The 16,693-nt window shown below is 44.3% G+C and overlaps 1 protein-coding gene across 1 annotated transcript in view; it reads right to left on the bottom strand.

The window, feature by feature from the left end:
• Nucleotides 1-923: 923 nt before the first annotated feature.
• The window catches only part of SCN11A (sodium voltage-gated channel alpha subunit 11), an 88,545-nt gene continuing 72,775 nt past the window's right edge, over nucleotides 924-16,693 (bottom strand). The window contains exons 23-26 of the mRNA XM_075555583.1: nucleotides 13,101-13,242; nucleotides 8,216-8,316; nucleotides 5,286-5,556; nucleotides 924-1,954 (exon numbers count right to left, since the gene is read on the bottom strand). Of these exons, the coding sequence (XP_075411698.1) occupies nucleotides 924-1,954; nucleotides 5,286-5,556; nucleotides 8,216-8,316; nucleotides 13,101-13,242 (1,545 nt within the window). The remainder of the gene's footprint in view (nucleotides 1,955-5,285; nucleotides 5,557-8,215; nucleotides 8,317-13,100; nucleotides 13,243-16,693) is intronic.

Raw genomic sequence — 16,693 nt, 5'->3', positions numbered from 1 at the left:
AAAGTATTTTCACCATGGAAATCAGTAAACACCTCAACTCAGCACCTCCCTGTGACCCCCTCATTCATGGGGACCCTACAGGACTGGGTAGAATGGCCCCTGTGGGGTTCTGAGACTAATTCTTTACAGAAGTGGGAAGGCTAGTCTTTCTCCAGGGGGTGGCAGTTGATTTGGAACTTCCTCCCACCCTAACCCACTTGGCTTCATCCCTCTGTCTGTGAGCTGTAATTCCCAGCCGAGCACCAAGAGTACACCACTGCTCACACCAGCACTGAACACTCACAGGGATGTACTAGGACACCAGCTGAAACAGGAAGTTGCATTTCCCTCCCAAATATTCCTAACACAGAGTGTAGGTGGTAAAAGATAGGGCAGCATCTTTTAAACTTCAAGATCATGCCCTTAGGTATGAAAGCAACCCAAATATGTAATGTTGCTTAAAAAAAAAGTCTGCAGTAAGCTATTTGTTTATTAGCAGCGTTTGAATTTTTATTTAACATGCAAAAGACCCATATGTGATAGGCCACATCTTTATATAGGTAAAAATATCACGCATGATGATTGGGTAATATACCTAGAAACATATGGGAAAAAATACAATTTAAAACTCTCAGTGTGTTTTGTCTCTGTTTGTTCTTTTGGTTTGACATAATTTGAAAAGTGTTACAATCCTGGCATACATGTATTCTCCACAATTCTTTACAGTGTCTTCTTTATTATAGTACCTGTGCTGAGCAGCTGAACAGCCTGATCTCATACCTCTGCACGCCTCATTTGAAATAAACATTAAAGTATCACTTATTGATTTTAACTGGGGAAAATGGAATGGCTCGTTCAGCGAATCCACGGATAGTTTATACGCCGAGATGGAGAGGCTGGAGTCAAGGCCGTGGGGCTGTGAGGTAGGGGTGGAGGCCAGGGGCTCAGTCGCAGTGGACCTTGCCTACAGTCACCCCAGCGCTGGACAAGTCTCCATTGCAGAATGACTGCAGTGATGGGCGAGGCCCCTCTTCCAAGTCACACTTGGGCATCTTCCCCAGGTACTTCCGAAAGGCCTTCTGGATCACGGCGGCACACCTTTCCTCTTCTTTCCTCTTGGTGGTGGTGACAATGGGCTCGTATAACTTCCTGAAAGGGTTGGCTTCCATGAACTTCTCCTCCATCATGGCCTTCATGCCATCCAGGCCGTCGGATTCACCAAGCACTCTCGTGGTGAATGCAAAGAGAATATCCATACAGTGCAGGCGATTCCCACTCACCATGGGCAAGTCCATGACCAGAAACTGAAACCTGTTTGGCTTTGGCACACGTAAAGGCTCAGGCAGGGCATCCGCAAAGTCGGAAAGGGCAGAATATTTGATGAACTGCGTGGCTTTGGGATCAAACTTTTCCCAGACTTCGTAGAATATCTCGAAGTCGTCTTCGCTCAGCGGGTCCTCGCTTTCCTCGGTGGCGGTGTTGAAGTTCTCTAAGATCACAGCGATGTACATGTTGACCACAATGAGGAAGGAGATGATGATGTAACTGACGAAGTAGGTTATGGCTTTGGCGGAGAGGTAGCAGTCGTCCACAGCAGGGTCGCACGAGCTGTTGGTTACCAGCATGGGGCTGAGGAGGGTGTCCCAGCCCGCCGACGTGGTGATCTGGAAGAGGCACAGCATGCTGCTGGCAAAGGTGCGGAAGTTGAACATGTCGTCGATGCCCGACTCGGGCCGCACCCTGGAAAAATTGCTGATGCCAAAAATGGCATAAATGAACATGACCAGAAAGAGCAGGAGACCAATGTTGAATAGGGAAGGCAGGGACATCATCAGAGCGAAAAGCAGAGTCCGGATGCCTCGTGCCGCCCGGACGAGTCTCAGGATCCGGCCTATCCGAGCCAAGCGCACGATCCTGAAGAGCGTGGGGGGGAAGGGGATGCTGTTGTGGTGTTCCAAGACAGAAATCATGGTACCTTAGGAGAAAGAGAAGGCTCCGTGAGCTCCCCACAGGTGCACTGCTGCCAGACCCCGGAGAGCCTGGCGAGGCCAACTGCCCTCCATATTTGGTCCCTCCTACACAAAATCAAGGATGCTCTTTACTAATGGCAGGGGCACCCTAGGTCTTTGCCTTCACTGGGATAAGAATTCCCAAAGGTGACCCCATTTTGGTCGTTGAGAATGATTTTGATTAGACTTGAAAAGTTCGCTTCGGTGTGAGTCACTTAGCTTGATCTGTGCTCGACTGTGCCATTGACAGAAGCTCCCCCTTCTCAGAAGATGGGAGGTCACCTCAGAAGAGGTGAGAGGGCCTCAGAGTGTCTCAAATATTGGGGGGAAAGGAAAAGAAAGAGAGGCCAGAAGGGAAACAGGTGGTTTATGAAAGAGATTGTCTATGTCTTAAGAACGTGATGTGCATGATCTATATTGGGTACGTCATGTCTCTCCTGGGGTTAAAAAATAGGCTTCTATGGTAATTCATCATATAGAATAAAAAACAAGATACAGGAGGTATTTTTGCTTCTATCATTGGGTGTCAGCAGGGGCTGAAAATAGAAACTGTGGGACCCCCTATTTCCAAAGAAGGGAGTCCTGGTGTGTAGTGGGTTATGAGTTGAACTGCTAACACTTAGGGCAGCAGTTCAAAACCACCAGCCACTTCATGGGAGAAAGAGGAGTCTTTCTACTCCTGTAAAGAGCTACAGTCTCGGAAACCCACAGGGGCAAATTCTACCCTGTCCTGTAGGTGAGTTGGAAACAAGTCAGTGGCAGTGAGTTTGGGGTTTCTTGGTTTACTTCCAAAGACCTTTAGAAAGGAACATGTTCATACAGTCTGGAAGAATTTGAACACTCCCCTGCCATAGGCAGAGACAGCTTATTTGATGAGCCCATGGTGGGTAAGGGTGGGAAGGCCTGGTGATGTGGGAACACGCGATTTTGGACTGCAGATCACTTATATTTGTAAATATACTCATTCCAGGGGCTCCCAAGGTCTATACTCAAGAAGATTGTGACCCTATTTTTGCTGATACCCCAAAAGGGAATCTCGAGTGGAGGTTTCTTCAAAGAACCGAATATTTGGCCTAAAATGTCACCTTGATCCCTTATTGCTTACTCTGCAGACAAGTGATACAAGGATTTTAAACAACTCACATTTTGGCCCAAATATTACAGAGTGGCTGGAACATGTTTGCCTTGTGTAGACATGGCCTTGTTCTTGCTGTGAGTGCCCTCGAAGGTCATTTGGGGTCATTACAGTGTGGGCAGCAAAAGTGTATCTGCCATCACCTAATGACTAAAGAGAACTAGCTGATGACATATCTCATTGCCTGCTCAAGGGTACCAAAGAGGCTTGACTCACGCGTCGATTAGGCAGCCAATTTTAGTAAGATATGGAATTTATTAAGGGGGTGATTTGGCAAGAACTGCTGGAGGTCTGTCCTTTAAGTCCCAATTCCTCCATCAATATTTCTCTCACTAATTCTATCCATGGTAGTCTGTCCTTTCTCTGATCTCACGCTTGCTGTGTAACATGTGATTTGGCATTCAGTTACTTTTCTTATATTTTTCTGTAAAGTGACTAAGGAGTGCCAGAGTGGCACACGTGATTAACACCCTTGTTGCTCCCTGCAAGGTTGAAAGTTTGAGTCTAACCAGAGGCGCTTCAATTGAGAGGCCTGGTGATTTACTTGTAAAAATCAACCACTAAAATTCTACGGGACACAGTTCTACTCTGACACATGGGGTGACCAATAAATCTGAACTGGACTCCTAACTCCTAGGGAGATGCCAACTTGGATCTACACTCATTATGTATTTCTCTCAGGGCTCGGGACAGAGCTCAGAGAAACACCACGAGTAAGTAAGTGTTGGGTGAGAGATCTACTAGGGAAAGCTGCTCATCCTGGTGAGCAGGACTTGGCTCAATGGGTGGTTGTTCTCATCCATGGGAGAAAAATGCTACATGGCATGTGTAACTCTCATGACCTAGCAGATGTTCACAAAAGACATGCTACCGATAGTTCAGCTGGAATTGGGCTCAACAGTGAAATGAATGGGCTACTCTCTGGACGAAGGAGGAAGGAGCTCTCTGAGAGTCTTGCCCCAGACTCATCTGACTGCCATTTTCTACCTTGGATTTCCACTCTCGCTTTCACGAGAACTTGTGATTGGCATTGACTAGTCAGGGTTGAAATTCGACTTGACTCTAAGCACACGGAAGAATCAATTACTAAACGTTATCTATGTAAATGTGATCACTGGGAAACCAGAGCAGAATACCAGTGGCACCATGTTCTTGCTCTCGGAAATAGCTTCATTGTGGCCAGCAAAAGAAGTCAAAACATTTTAATCTGGCATTGCTGTCGAATGCATCCTTCCTTTCTGAGAGTCCTCTAGAGCTTCCACTTGTCCTATCGGCTTCCATTGTTCTTTTGCACCTCAAGAAGGGCTCCTGGGCCGCTTTACACAATTACCAAAGTGACATGAACGGTTTCATTGAAACCAGATTTCAGAAACTCAAAGGACGCCTGGATGAGCCACGCAGAAATTAATATTCAACCTTGCTGGGTGTGTCAGTGGATCCTGTAAGGAAATCTCTTTCCCCACTCCAATTCTTCCATACATTTATTTCCTAGTTGCTTCTGCCTCTGGTTAGGAAAATGCACTGATTACATCGTGCCGCTGTTAATGAAGGTGTCAGAGACATGCAGGCAAACATAGTTCACACTATGGGTTAAATTAATTGGAGTATGGAGAAAAGAGGAAGCCCCATTTGTCCGTAGGCCTAAGAAGCCCAATCCAGGGTGGGCTCCGGGACTCTGGGCAGGAGGTGAGGGAAGGCACCAACGGTGTCCGGGACAACTGTGGTCTACCTCCCACCAGGATTGTGAACCAAGAAACCACATGGGGCAAGAAAGGCCAAACCCCTCAAAACTATAGAAAATGTTCCTTAGGGCTTACAGTTGCATCAGAAAGGTGAAATTGCCTCAATTACTTGGGTAAATTGGGTCACACACACACCCCCAAAAAACACTTTCAAGTCATCTTAAATTTTTCTTTTCTATCTCCATTGACTGGACGGTCCACATACTGATTTAACTATGTCAATTACACTATATCTCCTGGCAACTTCTCATTAGTGAATGCAATCATTTCACATTGCCTTCTATAACCATCTCCTGTGCTAAGTGCAAATACGCAGCTTGGGGGATTATATGGACATGCATAATCTACACGACTTGGGTGATTTACAAGTTTACTTCTAGCTACAGGTTTGAAGACCCTCTGTCTGCCGACTGTACTTACTAACAATAGAAAGAACCACGACCACACAATCAAATAAATTCCAGCCATTGGTGAAGTAGTACTGCCTCAGAGCAAAGATTTTGATGAGACACTCTACTGTAAAGATAACCACAAAAGCCAGGTTGAGATTCTCAAGGATTTTTGTCATGTCTTCGCTTTGGTCAGCTGTTTCGGCCATCATGCTAACCATGTTGAGGGCAATGAGACTTATGATGAGGATGTCAAAGACCTGGCTGGTGACCAGGTCAAACGCGAACGCTTGGCATTTGTTCTGAAGCGGGGGAGAAAAAGAAATCATAGATTATTTTGAGTCATAAAAATGCAATCACATATATGCAATCACATGAATATAGCAGAAAATGTTCTCTGCTACAATTAGAACCTTTTCTTCAACAAGGCACAGGACCCTTCTAAAGGACAAGCCATTCTTGTGGAGTCTCAGTATCCACTCCCAAATCTCCTTGACACTGAATTCGGTAACTGGTTATAAGCTATTTGGGCTGGTTGCATTAATTCATCAAAAAAACATGAAAATTCTTATGAACAACAGAATTTTGATGTGGTGGCGGATGTTTTCCTGAGATGAAGTAGTCGCTCACATTGGAGTTAAGGAGGACAGGAGAAGGCTGCTCTCCATAGTTCATCTTTCCCTGCAGGTTGGCTTTGATATCAGTGCAGAGACCACCCACTCATGTAACTAGTTTGGGCAAAATAGAACTAATACTGCCAAGACTCCACTTGCCAGTTCAGAATAACCAGACCTTCTCCCTACCAAACAAAAAGAGTCCTGGTGGCATTCTGGTAACAAGCTGGGCTGCACGTGTCCACAAAAAACCCTTTCTCTTCTTTGGTGGCTCAAGTTCAAATCAGAACTCGAAAGTGAGATTACTATCGGAAAGTGAGACTGGTACTGAAAAACTAGGCTTAGCTTAGGTCAAGTGGAGTCCCACAGGCTGTTGGCAGATTCAAATTCCACAAATATAATATAATCATTAGCTCCCGGTCAAAAATCCCCCACTATGTACAGGGTAAATCCTAAACCTCTGGTCCCGATATTTACAGACGTGTTTAGTGCAACACCATCACCTCTCCTACAGGAATAGCCCATTGGCTGTGCCCTACGACATTTTCAACACATTTGACCAATCATAACTCCCAAGAGCACACAGAATGCCAGGTTCTGCTCTGAGCACGGGCAATCCAGAAGTACACTAAGCCGACTGGGGATCATCTTGAGAGCCTGGTGGCACAGTGGTTAAGTGCTGGATGGCTAACTGAAAGATCAGTGGTTCAAACCCACTTTCTACTCCCAGGAAGAAAGAAGTGTCAGTCCACTTCTGCAAGTATCTACAGCCTGCAGAGCCCTAAGGGCAGGTCTCCTCCATCCTAGAGTCTCTGAATGGGGATGACTCCACAGCAGTGGTGGTAGATGAGGGCAGTGGATCACGTTGGGTCTTGTGTCCAGAGTAAAAATATCCAAACATTCAAATCTCAAATCTCTTCCATGCTACTTTTCCTCAGCCCTCCCTGCCTTAGAAGCCTTTCAGACTCAGTTGTTAAGACTAACAACTGTGCTTCTTTGTGGGCCTGCTGTGCTACTTTCTCATCTAGACAGCACCCCAGACCCTCAAATACACTGTAGGCAACAGAGAAACACTGGGGACACTTTGTCCACTGGGTGGCATTGCCATTAGTACTTGGGAAGGCAGGATGCATGAAAAACAGGGGTCAATCAACCCAGGCGCACAGACCACATCTGGCACTCCTCCTGTTTACCATCCCATGAGCCAAGAATGACCTTTCAATTCTTCTAGTGGCTCAAAAATATTCAAAACAGAATATTCTTTTCTGATATGTGAAAATTACACAAATGCCACCTTTCAGTGTTCATTTTTTAAAATGACATCGGAACACAGCCCCGCCCATTGTGGCCCCTTTTCTATGGCACGATGGCAAGAGGTCACAGACCCCACAGAGGCTCAGCTGCTCCCCTGCCTAGTCCTTAATTGAGTAACTTTGCTGACTCCTGAGGTAGCAAGTTTGTCATTGATTCTGTGAAGCACCAATGAGGGTGCATGAGGCCAGCCTCACACTTGAAAACTCTAGTGGTTAAAAAAAACTTACAACTATACTTAACTTTTGGGTGACATGAAATTCAAACCAACTGTGAAGTTCACACCACTGCAATGAATGAAAACTCTGTGCCCAGTGCCTGCTCACTGAGAAAGCAAACTGAAGAGATTGCCCAAGGCCTTGTTGCTGAATGTGAATGTCTTATTTTCCTAAGGGTATGAGAAGGGCCAGCACATTTGGGCACTGAGTTCTTAGATATGCCTGCATTTTAAAGGAAGTATAGCAATGATGAGACTCACAATTTTCCTCTAGTTCTTTAATGCTTTCTTCTCCCCCACCACCACCACTATCACGATCCCAAGTCTACCTTACAAATCTGGCTAGACCAGAGGATGTACACTGGTACACATAGGAACTGGAAACACAGGGAATCCAGGACGGATGATCCCTTCAGGACCAGTGGTGAGAGTGGCGATACCAGGAGGGTGGAGGGAAGGTGTGGTGGAAAGGGGGACCAATCACAGGGATCTGTATATAACCCTCTCCCTGGGGGATAGACAATAGAAAAGTGGGTGAAGGGAGACATCAGACAGTGTAAGACATGAAAAGATAATAATAATTTATAAATTATCAAGGGTTCATGAGGGAAGGGGGCAGGGGAAGAGGGGAAAACTGAGGAGCTGATACCAAAGGCTCAAGTAGAAAGCATATGTTTTGAGAATGGTGATGGCAACAAATGTACAAATGTGCTTGACCCAATGGATGGATATATGGATTGTGATAAGAGTTGTATGAGCCCCAATAGAATGATTATAAAAGAAGAAAAACAGGAGTCATTCTGACTCCATTACTCTCACCAGAGGTCTTGGAATGGGTCGTTCAGGTTTCTTGGATCCTAGCTTTTTCATTGCATTATAGTATTTCTTCTGTTCTTCTGTCAGAAAAATGTCTTGGCCACCTAAGTATAGGGAAAACATGAGAGAGAATTCATAACTTTAATTTTTGGTTTACAGATGTTCTGAATTTGAGGAAACAATTTTAAAGCTGCAAGACATTTGTACTAACAATTCTTGAATTGTGGATGGAAGGGGAAAGAGGCTAGACTCCAGGGGTTGCTGAAGGGAAACAGGGTCTAAAGCAGAGAAATAAAATTACTCTTATTGTTTGCATTTCACTTTGAGTAACAGAAACAAAGATTAAATTAATTTTTCCCAAACATACATAGACTCTTAATTATTTAGACCCAAATTTCATAAAATGTCAACTGAAATTCTCCATAAAAAAAGGAAACCCTACTATCAACATTTCATAAAATCTATCTGGAGTCATTCTCAACAGGTTAAAAAATATAGAGCTGTAAATATTTTTACTACTGAGTGAGAAAAAATTGTTTCACAATGAGCAAGGGTTTTAGTTTCTGGAAATTCAGGGACACGGTATCCAGAAACACCAGATAAACCCATCTTTCTTTTAAAATGATGGATAGCGGAACTTACCCAAACGAGAACTCTCCAAGTCCTGAAAATCAAGAGCGTTAAAGAAGAGAAAGAAGGTAGGAAGTCAGCCCTACCGTCACGGCTGGCCTAAAGATCTTGGCTCATCTCTAGAACGGGACTTCCAGAAGATGTCAGAATGGACAAACCTCTGGACCAGTTCTACGCTGTCACCCCACCCCTGAGATGGCACAGAGGTACCCTGCACGCGTCTGAGACTCTCCAGAGGAAACAGAACCTGTCCGTGTGGAAACGGTCTGTCTCAACCAGGACTTCCTAGGGAAAAACCAAGTCCTCCTTGATACATTGTGTCCCAGGACTTCCTAGGGAAAAACCAAGTCCTCCTTGATACATTGTGTCCCAGGACTTCCTAGGGAAAAACCAAGTCCTCCTTGATACATTGTGTCCCAGGACTTCCTAGGGAAAAACCAAGTCCTCCTTGATACATTGTGTCCCAGGACTTCCTTGTAGAGAAGGATTGGAGTGTGACTTTACACCACCAGTAGGGACTACAAAATAAGAGCCCGAGGAATGAAGCAGGTCCTCTTGAGATGCGCAGCCGTGACAACTGTCTTCAGCGACCCTGATTTTCATGATGGGATTAACATTGTTGTACCGAGACTGTGTTTCACACTTTGTGGACAAAAGAAAACGAACTCGCTGTGCAAATTCTATCATGCCATCTGTCCTTGGCAATGAGCTTTCTCAGTGTGGAAAAGAAGAGACGTCTTAAGATCTAGAGAGGGCAAAAAAACCATGCAGTCCTGAATTTAAATGGTCAGTCTGCATATTTCCACAAGCAAATTTACTTTTGGTCTTGAATTTGAAGGAGCTTTGTGCACTGAAGTGAAAACCGAGGTTGTGGTCTCAAAACACTATTCTCTGCTAAAGAGAGCAGCACTCGTAAGAGAAAAGGCCAATTCCTCATCGGACATAGCAAAGGTATTATTGTCTGAGCCCTCATCGGACAGAGCAAAGGTATTGTCTGATCCCTCATCGGACATAGCAAAGGTATTGTCTGATCCCTCATCGGACATAGCAAAGGTCGTGTCTGATCCCTCATCTGATATAGCAAAGGTATTGTCTAATTCCTTCTCTGACATAGCAAAGGTATTGTCTGATCCCTCATCGGACAGAGCAAAGGTATTGTCTGATCCCTCATCGAACATAGCAAAGGTAGTGTCTGATCCCTCATCTGACATAGCAAAGGTATTGTCTGATCCCTCATTGGACATAGCAAAGGTAGTGTCTGATCCTGGGCCACCTTTCATACCAGAGAACAAGGAAGCGGTGAAACGGGAGGACCTGACTTAAACCCTGATTTCAAAACAAAACAAAAAAACTTTCAATATAAATAAATAAAAACTGAAAAACCAAACTCACTGCTATGGAGTCAATTCTGATTCATGGCAACCTTATAGGACAGTATAGAACTGTCCCTGTGGGTTCCCAAGACTGTAACTCTTCATGTGAATAGAAAGCCTCATCTTTCCCTCTGAGGAGCTACTGGTGGTTTTGAGCAGCTAACCTCATAGTTTCCAGTGCAACGAATAACCACCATGCCACCAGGACATCATTATAAATGAGTAAATCGCTTTAAAAATGAAACTGTGGGAACACTAACCAGGTAGTTACTGACATTAAAGAATTAGTGTTGATTTTTTTAACGTGTGATGTGGAATTGTGGTTCTGTCTTTAAAAGAGAAGTTTTTATAAGTAATACTTCTAGATGAAATGCGATGTCTATAAGCTGTTGTTTTATTTTTTAACCAGGTGTCTGTGTAGTGTAGGAGCATAGAGGAAACAACGATGTTCTTAAGTCGATAAATATTGTGTGGGATGATGGGTACTTTAGACTTGTGCATGTCTGAAATTTGCATAATGAAGACTAAACCCCAAACCAAACCAAACTGTGAGGTGGATCAAGTAAAACAATGATTTCCAATGGAAGGCTAAATCTAAACTCCCAAGGGCTGACATCCAAAGTGCAGGTGCTGATTGCAATCAAGCTGCATGTTTCAAGGATGACTGAATAGCACACTCCTGAGCAGCAGCAGCCAGGTAGGTGCTCAAGGACAGTGAGTGACTCTCCCAGGGAGCTTGGCATTGAGGTGTGTTGCAGATGTATTACATGAGTCCAGCAGGATATATATGTATATATAGATATATATATCATACATATATATATATATACATACATACATACCATAAAACAATTAGGAAAATCAGAGGTGAGTATTTTGTTTCCCGATTTTTGAGATTGAGAAATGCTTTCATTATAAAAAGCAGAAATAACCTGAGGTAGTTAGTTTATGGTGCCAATCTGACTGGGTTATCACTTGGGCTGCTAACCACAAGGTCAGCGGTTCTAAACCACCAGTCCATCCATGGACAAAGACATGACTTTCAACTCCAAAAAAGAGTTACAGTCTTAGAAACTCACAGTCAGCTCTACCCTGCCCTCTTATAGAGTCACCAGGAGTCAGAATTGACTCAATGACAGTGAGTTTACATTTATAAATGTATATATACACACACAAGGGACCTTCAAAATACGTGTGGAAAATGGAATTAAAAGATAATGAAATTTTTCAAAGATAATGCTGTTTTTTCAATAAACTTTTTTGAAGTCCCTGGGAATGAACTCCAACAGGACAGAATAGAACCACCCAAAGGTCTCCTAAGGTTGCCATCTTTACAGAAGCCGACAGCCACATCTTGCTCCTGCAGAGTGGCTGGTGGGTTCAAACTACCAACTTCTGGTTAACAGTTGAGAACTGAACCATGCATGATACCACCAGGGTTCCTGTATACATTTACAATAAAAAATTAATTTTTTAAAAATACCTGAAGATTATGAAAAGATACTTCTTAAGAGAAAAATACTAATGGTCATCAACCTGTGAAAACTGAGGAATCTCATTAATGATCAATTAATTGAAAATAAAATGTGGCAATTTGGTGCTTTTACCCACCAAACTATGAAAAAAAAAGTTATGAACCTCATGATAATGAGAAGATAGTAAGCAACTATTCCCATAACCTGCAGGAGAGTACCCAGTACAGCATAACTGGAAGGTAGTTTGACAACACATTTTTAAAAGCTTGAATCATTTAACATAATTTCATGTCAACTGGAAGATTTATAAAAGTGTAGGCTTGGTATTCAACCTGTCAATCAGGTCACAGCCTGATGGTGCCTCCTTGTGGGCATGACCTTCTCATAAGGAGAGTCCCCTTATAAGTCTCATAAGGAATCTCCCCTCTTTCTCTGCCTTCACCTTCCTGCTGTCTGACTCTGATTGCTACCAGAGCCCAGGGATGCGTCTATTGCCATTGGGGCCACATGACCTTGCACCCACCAACCTGTGATCTTCCTGCATTCTGCATCATTGCTTGTGACTGCATGAGTCTGAAGAGGGACTTATGGTCTCGTATTGGATTTATGAACTTGAGTTGGACTGGACTGGGATGTTTTCTTGATATATAATGACATCTTGATATAAAACTCTTTCTTACAAATACAGGGATGTGATTGCATTTGTTTCTCTAGTCAACCACGTCTGACACATAAGGCAAGAAAAATTTCCCCCTAGAGTTGCCTTTTCTCCAACCATCTTTCCAACTAGGTTTCAAAGCTCTGCCAAGGCTTAGGTGTTGGGGGTCAGGAAGAACATTTGCTGAAAGAGAATTTATTAATTTATTAGTGTATTTATTTATTTACCCTGAATAACAAAATACACTTGCAACAATAGTAAAATGTGACTACTAAGCATTTCTCCTCTGCTCACAGGGCATCACAATGAGTCCAAAGGAATCTAGGGCACCTAGCAGACCCTTGTGCTTAAATTGCCTCCCACAAAATTAATGATTAAAGTCAATGGAAAGTTCCACTGGAATGCACTTTTTATATGAGACAGCGGTGTCATGAATGTTCATCGTAGTGGTGGTGGTTCATTTAAGGTTCCATTACAAGCAGCCTTAATATTAACAGTAACAATGACCGTTGATTAAGAGGGTAACATGGACAGCGAGTAAAAACTATGATGAAATACAACCCAAGTGGTTTCAAGTCCCTGTCGGCCTCATCACTGGGGAGCTTCTCCTGCCCAAAGCTGTTGAATCCCTCTTTGTTTTGCTGCAGACAACAGAGGTGAGTTTGCACAACCACCTGGACCACAATGATATTCCATTCAAGCCTTTCAGAGAGCAGAGACAAAACGGCCAAGTCAAGAGAACCTGCATATACTTATCTTTTTCTGCTGGTGGTTGAAGTTGTCAATAATAACACCAATAAAGAGATTCAGAGTGAAGAATGAGCCAAGGATGATAAAAACGATGAAGTACAGGTACATGTACTTATTCTCCTCAAACTTGGGCTGGTGGTCGGCCTGTTGAGATTGTTTTAAACAAGAGACAAGAACAATTACGGTGAATTATATATATCTCAACATAAACAGAACTGTTGGTGCCGTGGTTAAGTGCTCAGCTGCTTTGGAAAAATTGGTGGCTTCAATCCACCAGCCACTCCACCAGAGACAGATGTGGAAATCCACTTCTGTAAAGATGGCGTCCTTGGCAATCCAGGGTGGGCAGTTCTCTGGGATAGTTTCTCCTATAGGATCCCTACGAGATTGAATCAGCTCAACTCTGTTGATCCCCCCCTCCTACTATTGATTGTTTTGTTTGCTTTTGTCTTTTAACGGCCTCGTCTCTAGGATCAAGGGAGCAGCCCTCCTGGCATGGTGGCTACTGGTTGAGCTGCAGTGTGTAAACCAATAGTTGCTCTTTGGGAGAAAGACATGGTCTGCTAGTCCCAACACAGTTCCAGCCTTGGAAATCCACTGGGGCAGTCCCACCCCGTCCTATAGGGTTGCAATACATTGGCATGGAACTGATAGCAGTGAGTCTGGGTTTTTTTGCATCTAGGACAGTGGTTCTCAACCTTCCTAATGCCATGACCCTTTAATACAGTTCCTCATGTGGTGACACCCCCCCCCCAACCATAACATTATTTTCATTGCTACTTCATCACTGCCATTTGCTATTGTGATGAATCAGGCGACCCCTGTGAAAGGGCCATTCGACCCCCCCCCAAAGGGGCCGCAACCCATAGGTTGAGAACGGCTGATCTAGGGGATCGCCGTATTTCTCAGCAGCAACATAACTACTTAGCATCCCTAGACAGCCATGACCCCTAGAAGGAGGTGTCTTTCAGCATCCCCTAGCTCAACTTGCAGTGGGACCTGGCTTGGTGTAGTGGGTTACTTACTAGGCTGCTAACTACTAAGTAAGCAGTTCAAATCCAACAGTTGCTCCTCGGAAGAAAGAAAAGGTTTCCCACCGCCATAAAAGAGTTACAGTCTCGGAAACACTCAGGAACAATTCTACTCTGTTCCATAGGGTCACCATGCATCAGGATCGAGCCCACTGCAGCAAGTTTGGAGTTTCTGCGCTCAGCTTACAGGGGGCGAGCGGGCTGGGCTTTTTGTTTTCAACAGTGCAGAGAGGAGTGTAGCGTCATCCCGTGTGACCCGTAAAGATGTCTCTCAGACCTCTGCATGGGAAAGTAAGCGAAGGAGGCCAGCTGGAAGCAAGGCCAGTAGAGAAAGGGCACGTTGTACCACCACAACCATCCTAGTTTCACTGTTCTGTCCAAACACGCTCACTGCCCTCCAGATGATTCCAACTCAGCAGATCCTGTTGGTCTGCGTAGAATCGCTCCTGTGGGTTTCCAAAACTAAATCTTTCTGGGAACAGAAAGGCTCATTTTTCTCCCATGGCACAACTACTGGGTTTGAACTGCCTACTTTATAGTTAACAGGCTATTGAGTAGCCCGCTCTGCCACTCGGCCTCCTCTGTGGTTATGTCTTATTTACTGTTAAATCCCAAATGCATTAAATCCGTTTGCACAGATTCCTGTGTGGCACAAATGCCTGATGGCTGAAAGGTTGGTGATTTGGATCAAGCTAGCATTGCCATGAAAGGCCTGGCATTCTGCTCCCATAAAGATTACGGAGAAGGCAACTCAGTGGAACTCGGTTCTACTTGTGTAGAAATGGACCAGATGGCAAAGACTTAATGCACCCTCTGATTTGTAGCTTCTCAATATACGCGGAGTAAATGAATGAGCGATCACAAGCCCCTGAATGGGCACAGATGGATTGCAATCAAGTTCTCTCAGCTCACAGAGATACTCAAAGCATCTGAGATGCCATTTGCCCAAGCGTTTCACCTTGTCATCAGCCGCACACACTTTGTGGGATGTGACAAAAAGGATTTCCCTTCTCCTGCCCTCAGCTCGTTCAAAGACTGTGAGCGTTGATGGAGCTGTCAGCTGTCGAATGTTTATGATAGTTGCTTGTCAACACTTAGCCACATAGAGTAGTGTCCTTGCAGTAAGAATTAGAAAATATTAGTTTTTTCTCTTCTGCCTTGAAGATTAGCTGGTCTTAGTCCCCGTTGAATTGAGGTAGCCACCTGTTTGAGTCAAGGGTGGGCCTTATGACAGAGTGTAGCCAAAAGGAAGAATTAATATTCAGCATCTGACCTTTAAAATAAAATGATGTGGGAGTCTTTCAAGCTAGGTGTTTGCCTTGAGATAGAGATAGATCTGGATGTCTTTATGTCCCTCTGTAGTGTATCAACAGGAAGCCCCAGGGGGTAGTGGTCACTAGTTGGGCTGCATATTGCAAAGTCATTGGTTGGAAACCACCAGCTGTTTCTTGAGAGAAAGATGAGACTTTCTACCCCTATGAAAGTGACCATCTCAGAAGCCCACAGGAGCAGTTCTACGCCGTCCTATAGGGCCTCTCCGGGTCAGCGTCAACTCTGTGGAAGTGAGTTTCATTTTGTTTTTAGTATGTCAACAGTCTGCAGGGATAGAGTGAGGAAGATTCAGATAGGAATAGGAGGAGGCAAACAATACACCTCGTTTGTCCCCAGGGAATTATGGGAAGAAGAAACAGAAAGACATCAGAGACATGAGACATATGTGGCCATTCTCCCTTTTTGGATGATTAGAGGGGGAACACGGAGGATAGAAAATATCTATTTGTTCCACTTCTGGGTTGTTTTTTGTTGGCTTGTTTGCTTGTGTTTGAGGATATGATCATGGTGGGAAGGTCTTGGAATATTCCAGGCAGATAGACTTAGTCAGGAGGCTAGAGTAGCAGAGTCTCTTGGACTTGCTTCAGTTCCCATATAGCTTGAGCATGAAGCTGAAAGACACAGTGGGCCACATAGCAAGGAGCGGGAGTAGGTTGCTTCATTAGAGGCTTTGCGAAGGACATGGCCAAGAATAAAAAAGGAGAGAGAAACGTTTGCCTTTGAGATCAGGAGATGCTGATATGTAGTACGGCTCAGAATATCACCAATCAGCTGAGATGCAGTATGGCTCATAGTATCACCAATCACAGTTTCAGTATTTGAGACCAGCGGGATGCCCTGTGACTCCATACATAGACAGGAGTCATCATGCTAGAAGCAGGATGCCCCTGTAAGCACATCCCAGGACCAACATCAAGGCAAGAACGCTCGACACACCTCCTCCCACACCCTCTGGGAGCCTGGGTAAGCCACATACCTCTTCTCCCAGCCATCTGGGTAAGATCTCCTCCCCACCTCCCATCTCCTCCTCGAGGTAGATTGGTACCGAAAACAAACTCGGGTGGAACTCATGTACTCAAAAAGACCAAAGCAACGAGCACACAAATAATTGTAAAATATTTCCTGTGTTACAAAGTATCTCTAGTCATGTACTGAACATCCCGAAACCAAATTCTGCCATTAAGTCCGTTCCAGCTCATAGTGACCTTGTAGGAGAGGGTAGAACTGCCCCT

Source organism: Tenrec ecaudatus, chromosome 8 (genome assembly GCF_050624435.1).
Source record: "Tenrec ecaudatus isolate mTenEca1 chromosome 8, mTenEca1.hap1, whole genome shotgun sequence".
Taxonomy (NCBI): domain Eukaryota; kingdom Metazoa; phylum Chordata; class Mammalia; order Afrosoricida; family Tenrecidae; genus Tenrec; species Tenrec ecaudatus.
This window is presented reverse-complemented; position numbering and strand designations above follow the sequence as displayed.